The sequence below is a fragment of the Chiloscyllium plagiosum genome, unplaced genomic scaffold, assembly GCF_037043375.1.
Source record: "Chiloscyllium plagiosum isolate Xiang-an unplaced genomic scaffold, Cpla_swu_hap1 HiC_scaffold_27, whole genome shotgun sequence".
Taxonomy (NCBI): domain Eukaryota; kingdom Metazoa; phylum Chordata; class Chondrichthyes; order Orectolobiformes; family Hemiscylliidae; genus Chiloscyllium; species Chiloscyllium plagiosum.
In genome coordinates this window covers 52,756,990-52,769,030 of record NW_028270165.1, presented here as the reverse complement: position 1 = coordinate 52,769,030, position 12,041 = coordinate 52,756,990, and the positions used below count along the sequence as shown (strand labels likewise).

The following is a 12,041-nucleotide window of genomic DNA, read 5'->3' as shown; positions in this document are numbered from 1 at the left end:
GAATACTAATGTCACAAAAATTGAAATGATACATGGTGAGTCTGAATGTGTGCTGCATTGTAACAAAAGTGAATGAATTAACTGCACACATTGGAAGTGAATAATTATGGTCTGAGACTCCTTACAGAGACATGGCTTCAGGATGGCAAGGATTGGATCCTGGATATTGAGGTGTAGTCAGATGGGAAGCGAGGTAAAGGCAGAGGGTTGGCACTGCTCACCAAAGCACTGAGCACACAGTAGTCTGGTGTCAGCTTGGGTTTCAGGTCCTGATTTCTCTGTCCTCTGATCTCCCTGTTCCCACGGAATAAGATGTCGGTCTGTTCTCAGCTTTGCTGGACTTCTGCAGAAGCTTTCACGCCTCTTTTACAGCTTCCAGAACAAGAAAACATTCAGTCAATCGAAAGCCAACCCACAATCTCAGCCTGTCACCCATCCAGACACAGAGTGTAGTCACAGCAGGGAATCAAACAAGAAAAATGAAACAAAATCAGAAATAAATAAATGCTTAATGTTTGTTCATTAGAAAGTAAACCAGAAATAGGGGTCTCCCAGGATCCTGAGAGTGCCCTACTTGAGGAATTCTCTCTCCCTAGATGTAACTATTAGTATTGTTGGGGCAAAGTAACTCGTGTGTCAAACCGTTTAAAGCAAAGTAGTCAGGAGAGGAGACCTTGAGCAATTGACTAGCTTTATTCATTGCCATGGGGAATACCTCTTAGTTCAAAACAAAGTCTGACGTATTCCAATAAAATACAGAATGTTACAAGTTTTATGTAAAACACAAGCCCCACTCTCCAATAATTATGCAACTGAGGGGCAGTTGTAAGGTTCACATACATTGTCCAGACCTACACTTCCTAATGCCTGCAAAACTGAATGTTTTCTTATACTGCATGTTCAGCTAGGCTCGAATTACTAATAAGGGACAGAGAGAACCAATCCATCATTCTATGAAGCAGCACAGTCTAATGGCCTGAGGAGCAGAGACAGCCTGCAGCTGCAAGGTCAGGCTATCAAACCAGAATTCCTTAGCCAGGGCTCAGACAGCATTCTGTTAACAGTCTACATTTTCCTCCAAACATTGCTTTGTGATAAAATGGCTTCCACGTAGTTTTGTGTCAATTTTGATCAAAATCTCCCACAATCCCTCATTTTTTATTAAAAAGAGGAGTTTGGGGGTGTCAGCAAAAAGGGGATTATACCCAGAGCCAGGGGGATTGTCGGGAGGTAGTGTTTGGAGAGCGAACTGTTAGTCCTCGGGTTCAGTAAGGACAGGGGCAGAATGCTCCAGGGATTGGGAATCATCATCAGGGGTTTCATCAGGAAGAGGAAATCTCGGCAACTGGGAGATCACTGGAGAGGAGGGCCACAACAGTGAACTGAGCCGAGCACAGGATTGTATGCGGGATGACTTTGATTTCCAATCGAGCAGTTCCAAAGGCAGGGGGAAAGAAAGCTTCAAGTTGCTCAAATTACATAAGGGCTCGAGTATGAGTTTGGGATGGATGGGGATATGGGCACATAGCCAGCAGCTAGAGTGGTTGACCTTCTGTGCATAAAGAAAAGTATTAAACTGTAATTTCTGTTTACTAGAGGTTATCAGGCCCAATCAAACATAGTTCGTGAAAGAAAGATAAGGAAGAGTGCAGTGAAAGGCAGAATGATCAGGCTGAGGCATTCACGAATGAAGGCTGAAGATGTGTCTCTGACGGGGTCTTCTGGTGTTCCTCCAGGAGGTGGCGCTCGTTTGCATTGTGTTGTGTGTGTCCATGCAGCCTCCGCTTGACCTTGACTTCTGACCGGGTAACCCAGCAGGAGTAGGAACGGGCCTGTCCATCTCAGCGCCAATATGTCCCGGTCCTAATGCTGAGGGTTGGCGTACCCATGAATGTAAACTCTGAAGAGTTTTGGTTAACTGATGCAAATATTTCCCACTTGTCCAACATTAGAGTGTCAGCTGTTTCAGCCATTGGGATGGTTTTGATTCATCTACTAAATACATTTAATCTTATTAGACAATATTCATAACAATGTACGCGAGGTGATTCTATAAAAGCAAGTTGTAGACAGGGAAAAAGGCTGACCAGGCAAGGAGGTTGTTAGCAAACACACTCTCTGTCTGCCTGCACTACTCTCTCTCCCCCTTTCTCTCTCTCTCCCTTTTTCTCTCTATCTATCTGCCTCCCTCATGCGCATACGCACACATAGAAGTCCATGGCAGTGAATGTGTATCTGCAGAATTAAACTTGCAGATACATTCTATTTTGCTCAAAAAATGCACAATCTGCAGGCAGTCAATACATGTAATATTTTGTGAATTTTGTTTTGGAAATAGAATCAGTCTGACTCAAGATTGGGACACAGAAGACTCTGACCTCACACCTTTAATGAATTGTCTGAGCTGAGATGTCACATTTTGCTATAAAACCTTGAGTTATCTTGAGAAGGTGACAGACGGAAGATGTGGGATTTACACAGTAATGATACCTGCAACCCATTTGAAAAGATGTAAAACTTAACAATCCAGGTTTGTTCAATATATCATTTCAGTGGCAGGACACTGGAATGTTTTGCTATAAATTCTGTGTTTGTGATATTATTCTCCACAACCACCTGATGGAGGAGCAGCACTCCGAAAGCTGCTGGTTCCAAAGAAACCTGTTGGACAAAACCTGGTGTTGTGTGGTTTTTAACTTTGTCCAGATTAGGGTGGGTTGACCCTGCTAAATTACCCATAGTGCCCAGGGATGTGCAAGTTAGGGTGGATTGGACATGCCAAATCACTCATAGTTGGCCATGCTAAATTACCCATAGTGCCCAGGGATGTGCAGGTTAGGGTGAATTGGTCATGCTAAGTTACCCATAGTGCCCAGGGATGTGCAGGTTAGAGTGGATTGGCCATGCTATATTACCCATAGTGCCCAGGGATGTGCAGGTTAGGGTGGATTGGTCATGCTAAATTACCCATAGTGCCCAAGGATGTGCAGGTTAGGGTGGATTGGTAATGCTAAATTACCCATAGTGCCCAGGTATGTGTAGGTTAGGGTGTATTGGTTCTGCTAAATTACCCATAGTACCCAGGGATGTGCACGTTCGGGTGGATTGGCTATGCCAAATTCCGCATAATATCCAGGGGTGTGCAGGTTAGGTGTATTACTCAGGGTTAAATGTCGAGCGGTGGGGGAATGGGTGTGGGTGGGTTACCCTTGGGAAGGTCACTGTGGGACTCGTGGGTCAGAGTAGCCTGCTTCCACACTGTGGGGATTCCCTGAAGGGAAGGGATTCTCCTCCCCTTCTGTTGCAGGGCCCCGCAGGTGCAGTGAGGTGGCCCGCTGTCCACCTCGCCCCTCCCCGTTACCGTCACCATTCCCCGCCCTTTAATGACGTCACAAGACAGAAGTGGCCCTCCCTCTGGGCAAATCTTCATCCTGGGAGGGCCGGAGAGACGGTAGGCGGGGAAGTCTGTTCTTTTGTTGCAACTGGAGTGAATTCAGGGAGGGAGCAGTCTCCGCAAACTCAGGTAGGTTTCTTAATTACCCCAGTGAAGAGGGATTGAAGGATAGAAATTGGAAAGGGGGAGGGGTGGACATTTTTTTCTGTTTTTCTGTTTAAAATGCACCCGATTCCCACCAGGAACTGCAACAGGTACAAGTACAGCACATGCAATATTCCTCATTGCAGCTTCAAGCCGGTTATGCATCCTCTGTTCTTCCTCCACCTTGGCTCCAGCACATTCAGCTTCCTTCCCTCATTCCCATCCCCACGCCCTGATGTCCAAGCTGACCCGCAAAAGTTCCTCCATTCTTTCTCCAGTGTCTTTTGTGGGTTTTGAAAACTTTCTCAATCCTTTAATTGAGTAGATGAGTTGGGAAGTTATGTTGTAGCTGCACGAGGTTAGGGCACTTTTGGAATGTTGTGTGCAGTTCTGGTCTCTCTGCTAGAGGAAGGATGTTGTGAAACCTGAAAGGATTCAGAAAAGATTGACAAGAATGTTGTCAGGGTTTGAGCTGAACAGGGTTGGGCTGTTTTTCCTTCGAGCGCCAGAGGCTGCAGGGTGACCCTACAGATTTCTATAAAATCATGAGGGGGCATGGATACGATAAATAGACAAGATGTTTTCCCTGGCCTGGGGGAGTCCAGAATTACAGGATAATAGGTTTAGGATGAGGGCGTGGGGAAGGTTTAAAAGAGACCTTTGGGGCAATGCCTATGTTGAGGGTAGTGTATGTAAGGAATGAGCTGCCAGAGAAAGTGGTGGAGGCTGGTACAATCACAACATTTAAAAGGCATCTGGATGTGTAAATGAATAGGAAGGGCTCTTTTTTTTTTTAATTGGCAGCTCTCAGAATGAACAGGATGTCTGTCTTTCCTGTGTATTTAAAAAAATTTTTTTTTTTCCTTTTAACCCCCACGCTACCGCCTAACTGCGGTAGTGCTTATTTTTACCCCAGAACCCATGTTGTGTGTGTGCAGGTGTGAGACACCGTGAGAGACACAAGGTGTATGAATCTTTATTCAATTTCCACCACCAGGAAGAAAGGAAACACCCGAGTGGCCAATGACAAGCAGTGCCCTTCACAACTAGGAAGGGTTAACAGGGATGTGGGCCAAGTGCTGGTAAATGGGACCAGATTGATTTAGGATATCTGATTAGCATGGATGAGTTGGACTGAAGGGCCTGTTTCTGTGCTGTACATCTGGTAGACAGTGGTCCTCAGAATTCTGTTCCCATCAGGCTCTCCCTTAACTCTCTTGCAAATGGTCTTGGTGACAGTATGAGATTCTGAAAAGAAACAGGACCCATAAATGCGCAAGGGAAGGATTCCATACATGGAGATGGGTATGGTTACTTATGCTGCATAAGGCCTGCTGTATCCCAGCCAGTGGAACGCAAGCTGTTTGTCTATACGGGCAGGAGGTATATGGCCCCTTTGTCTTACAGGAGTGGGTGAGACAAGTCTCAAATAGGCAGGAGATGTTATGTGGAACATACACACCCATAGCTGGTTCCATTAAAGCAATTCTCATACGACCCTGCATGCTGCCTGACCTGCTGCACTTTTCCAGCAACACGTTTTCAGCTATAAAGGTAGTCTGTTTGTGATAGTACAACAGAGTAGCCTGACAGGGCTCTTGAAGGAAGAACAATGTCCTACTCTCCTGTGTTATTAGAATCCAGTTAGCCTGGCTTATAGGTATCAGTGTTATGTTGTAACAGTGATGTTATTAGTAAAGGAAAGGGATGATTAAAATTAAACTAAAACTGTCTGCAAGAGTTTTTGTAAAATTCCAGACTACCAAAGGTACGATCTCCGGGATAAACCAAGAGAGGCTTGCAAGTTGAGTTCATAAGGAATTCCTTGGGCCGTCTCAAATCTGTACTTTATCAAGAGTTCTTCATTACTATTACCAACAAAGTGCGATCCATTGTCCAAGCTAATGCACGCAGGTATAGCGAAGCAGGGAATAATTTCCTTAAGCAAAATCTTCACAGTCTCAGCAGCAGTGTTAGGGGAAGGATAGGCTTCAATCCACTTAGAAAAAACATCAACAATAAGCTAAACATATTTATAGTACTGACATTTCTGCAACTCAATGAAGTCCAGTTGAAGTGTCTCAAAGGGACCCTCCGGCAAGGGAGTTCTACCCAAAGTGCAAGGCAAGCCTTTTCCGGGGTTATGTTCCTGACAAATAAGACACCGGCCGCTAACCCTTTGAGCTCGTTGTTGCAGGCGGGGATGCCACCAAGCCGTCAGGAGAAAGAGGGCGACTGAACGGGCACCACCGAGAGTTGCATAATGTACACAGTCAATAACCCATAGAGCAAGATCATCAGACATACAATTTTAACTCACGGGAGGAGTCCAGAGTTGGAATTGTCCTCCTGCCTATCAGAGCCCCCCCATTGTCTAAATGCAGAAGTTGGACGATGAGCTTCTGAAGCTGCTATTGCTCTCCTCTCTCTCTCTGAATGAAGATTGAGCTTCACCCCAGACTGCAATGCCCTTCCACTGTCCAACATCTCTGAGCACGGTACTCTCTTTTCTCACCACCTTTTTCCAGAGTGGTGAAGGGAGGTGATTTGAAATTGGAGAACTCAATGTTGATCCTCAGGGATGCAGGCTGCCCAGGCACAAGATGAGGTGGTGTTCCTCCAATTTGCAGTTTGCTTTGTTGTGGCAATGGAAGAGGCCAAAGATGGTCATATTGGGAAGGGGAATTAAAATGAGTGGTAACTGGGAGGTCCAGTCGGCTTCTGTGAACTCAGCTGCGATGCTCGGCGAACCATTCCCCAAGTTTATGCTCAGTCTCCATGATGTAGAGAAGATTACAGTTGGCAAACACATGGCAAATGGAGTGCTACAATGTAAAGTTACAGCCTTTGCTATGGGGAAAAAAAGCAGAAAGGAGGTGAATTTCCAATGCTGGAGATCAGAGTCGAAAAGTGGTGCTGGAAAAGCACAGCAGGTCAGACAGCATCCGAGGAGCAGGAGAGTTGATGTTTCAGGCACCAGCCCTTCATCAGGAATGATGTGTGGATGTGCAAAGGGGCCTCAGCGTCCTCCTACACCAGTCACTGCCAGTTGTCAGACAGGTGCAGCAAGCAATCAGCAAGGCAAGTGGTATATTAGCAAGAGGAATTGAGTTCAGAAGTGGGAATGTCTCCCTGCAGTTAGAGGATCATTGAATATATTCAAGGCTGAACTCATCTGATTTTGGAACAACGAAGAAGTGGATGTTTGTGGGGGAAGGCAAGAAAATGGTTTCAAGACCAGTCCAGAATAGTTAGTCAGACAGCACAGAAACAGACCCTTCAGTCCAACTAGTCCATGCTGACTATATTCAGAAACTAAGCTAGTCCCACCTAGATTGGGCCATATCCCTCCGAACCTTTCCTATTCATGTACTTATCCAAATGTTAAGTTGTAGAACGAAGAGACCTTGGAGTGCAGGTTCATAGTTCCTTGAGAGTGGAGTCTCAGGAACATAGTGAAGAAAGCGTTTGGGATGCTTTCCTTTATTGGTCAGAGCATTGAGTATAGGGGTTGGGAGGTCATGTTGCAGCTGTACAGGACATTGGTGAGACCATTTTTGGAATACTGCATTCAGTTCTGGTCTCTCTGCTAGAGGAAAGATGTTGTGAAACTTTGACAGGAGTTGGAAAAGATTTACAAGGCTGTTGCCAGGGTTGGAGGGTTTGAGCTACAGGGGGAGGCTGAATAGGCCAGAGATATTTTCCCTGGAGCATGAAAGGCTGATGTTTAGCAGTTAGGATAAATTATACAAGAGGGACGGGTTGCACCTTAATAGGTGGGGAACCAGCATTCTGGCAGGTAGGTTTGCCACTGCACACAGCTGCGTTTAAATTAAGTAGCTGGGGGGGGGGGTAGAGGGGACAAACTGGAAGTTTAAGAAGAAAGTTAGAACAAGAGAAGTCAAGGAAGACAATGGAATCAATGGAGCAGAAAACTCAAAAGAAAAGGATCATGCCGTAAGGTCAAGTGAAATAGGGATTGATAGGAAGGGTGAGGGGAGTAACAAATTAAAAATATTAAATATGAATGCACGAAGCATTAGGAATAAAGTGGATGAGCTTGAGGCTCATTTGGAAATTGGCAGTTACGATGATGTGGGGATAACTGAGATGTGGCTTCAAGTGGACAGAGCCTGGGAAATGAATATTCAAGGGTATACGTGCTATCATAAGAACAGACTAATTGGTAGAGGGGGTGGGGTAGCCCTGTTGGTAAGGAATGATATTCAGTCCCTTGCATGGAGGGACCTAGAATCAGGGGATGTAGAGTCAGTATGGCAAGAACTGAGAAATTCTAAGGGTAGAAAGATCCTAATGGGAATTATCTACAGGCCCCCAAACAGTAGCCTGGATGTAGTGTGTAAGTTGAATAAGGGGCTGAAATTGGCCTGTCACAAAGATATTAGTACAGTTGTTATGGGGGATTTCAACATGCAGGTAGACTGGGAGAAATCGTGGATGCATTGGTGATCATTTTCCAATGTTCTATAAATTCAGGATCAGTTCCTGCAGATTGGAGGGTGGCTAATGTTGTCCCACTTTTTAAGAAGGGAGGGTGAGAGAAAACAGAATTATAGACCAGTTAGTCTGACCTCAGTGGTGGGTAAAATGCTGGAGTCAATTATAAAGGATGAAATTACAACACATCTAGATAGCAGTAACAGGATAGGTCAGAGTTGGCGTGGATTTATGAAGGAGAAATCATGCTTGACTAATCTTCTGGAATTTTTTGAGGATGTAACTCTGAAGACGGACAAGGGAGATCCAGTGGATGTAGTATACCTGGACTTTCAGAAAGTCTTTGACAAAGTCCCACATAGGAGGTTAGTGAGCAAAATTAGGGCACATGGTATTGAGGGCAAAATACTGACATGGATTGAAAATTGGTTGGCTGACAGGAAACAAAGAATAGTGATGATGAAAGTAAGAATAATGGCAGGCAGTGACCAGTGGTGTGCCGCAGGGATCAGTGCTGGGACTGCAGCTTTTTACAATGTACATTAATGATATAGATGAAGGTATTAAAGTAATATCAAATTTGCTGATGACACAAAGCTGGGTGGCAGAGTGAAATGTGAGGAGGATGTTAGGAGAATACAGGGTGACCTGGATAGGCTAGGTGGGTGGACGGATGCATGGCAGATGGTGTTTAATGTGGATAAATGTGTGGTTATCCACTTTGGCAAGAACAGGAAGGCAGATTACTACCTAAATGGAGTCAAGTTAGGTAAAGGAGATCTAGGTGTTCTTGTACATCAGTCAATGAAAGTAAGCATGCAGGTACAGCAGGCAGTGAAGTAAGCTAATAGCATCCTGGCCTTCATAACAAGAGGAATTGAGTAAAGAAGCAAAGAGGTCCTTCTGCAACTATACAGGGCCCTGGTGAGACTGCACCTGGAATATTGTGCGCAGTTTTGGTCTCCAAATTTGAGGAAAGACATTCCGGCTATTGAGGGAATGCAGCATAGGTTCACGAGGTCAAGTCCCAGAATGGCGGGACTATCTTATGCTGAAAGATTGGAGTGACTGGGCTTGTGTACGCTTGAGTTTGGAAGGCTGAGAGGGGATCTGATTGAGATGTACAAGATTATTAAAGGATTGGACACTCTGGAGGCAGGAAGCATGTTTCCGCTGATGGGTGAGTCCTGAACCAGAGGAAACAGTTTAAAAACAAGGGGTAGGCCACTTAGAACGGAGTTGAAGAGAAACTTCTTCACCCAGAGAGTGGTGGGTGTATGGAATGCTCTGCCCCAGAAGGCTGTGGAGGTCAAGTCTCTGGATACTTTCAAGAAAGAGTTGGATAGAGCTCTTAAGGATAGTAGAATCCAAGGTTATGGGGATAAGGCAGGAACAGGATACTGATTGCGGATGATCAGCCATGATGGTGCTGGCTCTCAGGGCAGAATGGCCTACTCCAGCACCTATTGTCTATTGTCTGATGGATCTTCATAAGGGGCATGGATTGGGTGAATATCCAAGGTCTTTTTCCCTGGGTATGGGAGTCCAGAACTAGAGGGCATATGTTTGAGCTGAGAGGGGAATGATTTAATAGGGACCTGAGGGGCAGACCTGCTCGCTCTCAGCAGTATCCCACTTTCAGGTGGATTTGTCTTGACGTTAGTCTTGACATTTTTGCTTTTCTGCCCCTGTAAGATCCTGAATCAGCATCTTCAGGGGAGTTAGTTCGAGCGGAGTGAGAACAGATGGGGAGAGAGAGAGTGGGATGGTGCTTTCAATTTTGTGGAATAACAAAAGAAAAGAATATTCCACAGAAAGTAGAATTCCTTGTTCTGAATTTCTACCCTGCACTAACAATGATCACTTTTGTAATCTCTTTTAACAGAGTATTGGACGATCTGAAGACAGAAGTTTCAAAATCAACAGATGAAGGGCTCTCCATTGTCTGCAGTCCTCACTTTGACATCAATGTCTGACAGTCACTCACTCCATTGGGACGACAACAATTTTCCAACTATGATTTTGTGAGAAGGAGCAAAGCTTTTTGGTTCCGGTTTGAGTACATTTTCAGCATCAGTGGGACTGGATGAGAGACCCTACTGTTGCAGTGCACTGAGTGTGGAGCCTGAAGCAGTTATACGGCCTGGAAAAAGAAATTCACGGTGGGGAGGGGCTCCACACGCGTTTGTGTGTGGCTGAAGCGTTGGCCATGGAGAAACCCGAGGAATCCTGCCTCGTACAGAAACCGTGGAAGTGTGGCGACTGTGGGAAAGGTTTCCATGTCCCGTCTGTCCTGGAGACTCATCGGCGCAGCCACACCGGGGAGAAGCCGTTCTTCTGCTATGTCTGCGGGAAAGGCTTCAGCGATTCCTCCAACCTGCTGACCCACCAGCGAGTCCACACGGGTGAGAGGCCCTTCATCTGCCCTGAGTGCGGGAAGGCTTTTCATGATTCCTCTGCCCTGCTGACCCACCAGCGGATCCACACAGGGGAGAGGCCCTTCAGCTGCCCCGAGTGCAGGAAGGCCTTCAGCAATTCCTCCAGCCTTCAGACCCACCAGCGGATCCACACAGGGGAGAGGCCCTTCAGCTGCCCCATGTGCGGGAAGGCTTTTCGTGATTCCTCAGCCCTGCTGACCCACCGGCGGGTCCACACCGGGGAGAGGCCCTTCAGCTGCCCCGAGTGCAGGAAGGCCTTCAGCAATTCCTCCAACCTACTGACCCACCAGTGGGTCCACATGGGGGAGAGGCCGTTCAGCTGCCCCCAGTGCAGGAAGGCCTTTACCCAGGCCTCCATCCTGCTGAGGCACCGGCGGATCCACTTGGGGGAGAGGCCGTTCCCCTGCACAGAGTGCGGGAAGGCCTTTAGCAATTCCTCCAACCTACTGACGCACTGGCGGGTCCACACAGGGGAGAGACCGTTCAGCTGCCCCCAGTGCAGGAAGGCCTTTACCCAGGCCTCTGCCCTGCTGAGGCATCGGAGGATCCACATGGGGGAGAGGTCCTTCAGCTGCCCCGAGTGCGGGAAGACCTTTACCCAGGCCTCCACCCTGCTGACCCACCGGCAGATCCACACGGGGGAGAGGCCTTTCAGCTGCTCAGAGTTTGGGGAGGGGTTCAGTCAGGTGAGCCACCTGCAGAGGCACTAGCGGCTCCACTAGGGGGAGAGGCCCTTCAGGGGCCCCGAGTGCAGGACGGGGTTTACCTGCTCGATTTAAGCTGCTGATCCACCAGTGTCTCCACACCAGGGAGAGGCCGTTCACCTGCTCCTCCCAACTGTGGACGCACTTAAGCGGCGACGGCCGAATGCCATTATCGGCTGGACTGTCAACCCAGTTTCGGGGCTGCAGGGTTCGAATCCAGCCGCGGCAGATGGCGGAATTGGAATTTGGTCAGAAACTGGAGTTCAGAATCTAATGATGAAACCATTTTTTGTTGGGGGGGGTGGGTGGAGAAAACCCCCATCTGATTCACTCACATCCTTTTTAGGGGAGGAAACTGCCGTTGTGGGAAAGAATTCACTCAGTCGTTCCAGCTGCATTCTTTACCCAGGCTGGCCTACACGTGACTCCAGACCCACAGCAGTGTGGTTGACTCGACACTGCCCATCCAACTTACTTGGATACAGGTTGAAATTACTGAGTGAGGCAATACTTCCCACAGGTTAAGGCTGTACCAAGGATCCAACTACAAAGGGACAACTCGGTGGTGACCAATACTAAGGAAAGTGTGGTTGTGGGGGGATGTGCGTGCACTTTGGTCTTGAGCTGTTTGAAAAGTAGCTACTTTTTCTATGCATTTTTGCTGGGGGGGGAGGGATCTGAAGCTGTAACAAAGCTGGATCGCAATTAAGGTTACCTGAACTTACTGCTAGGCTCAGACTCTCATTGAAAGTTTTGAGCTCCAAGAGGTTTTTATTTTAAAGCTGCTCATTTCTTTCAGCCTCCTGCACTGAGTTTCCAATGTTGTGTTTCAGATCGAGCAGTGAATGAGTAGCTAGTATCGTTAGAAATTGTAAATTCTTCAGGAGTGCAGGTACTGCGTCA

At 46.9% G+C, this 12,041-nt stretch overlaps 1 protein-coding gene across 1 annotated transcript in view; it reads left to right on the top strand.

Moving 5' to 3' along the window:
- LOC148144064 (uncharacterized) overlaps positions 1 to 12,041 on the top strand; it is a 186,034-nt gene that overhangs the window by 130,408 nt on the left and 43,585 nt on the right. Inside the window, exon 2 of the mRNA XM_087975298.1 lies at positions 10,296 to 11,080. Within this exon, the coding sequence (XP_087831424.1) occupies positions 10,296 to 11,080 (785 nt within the window). The remainder of the gene's footprint in view (positions 1 to 10,295; positions 11,081 to 12,041) is intronic.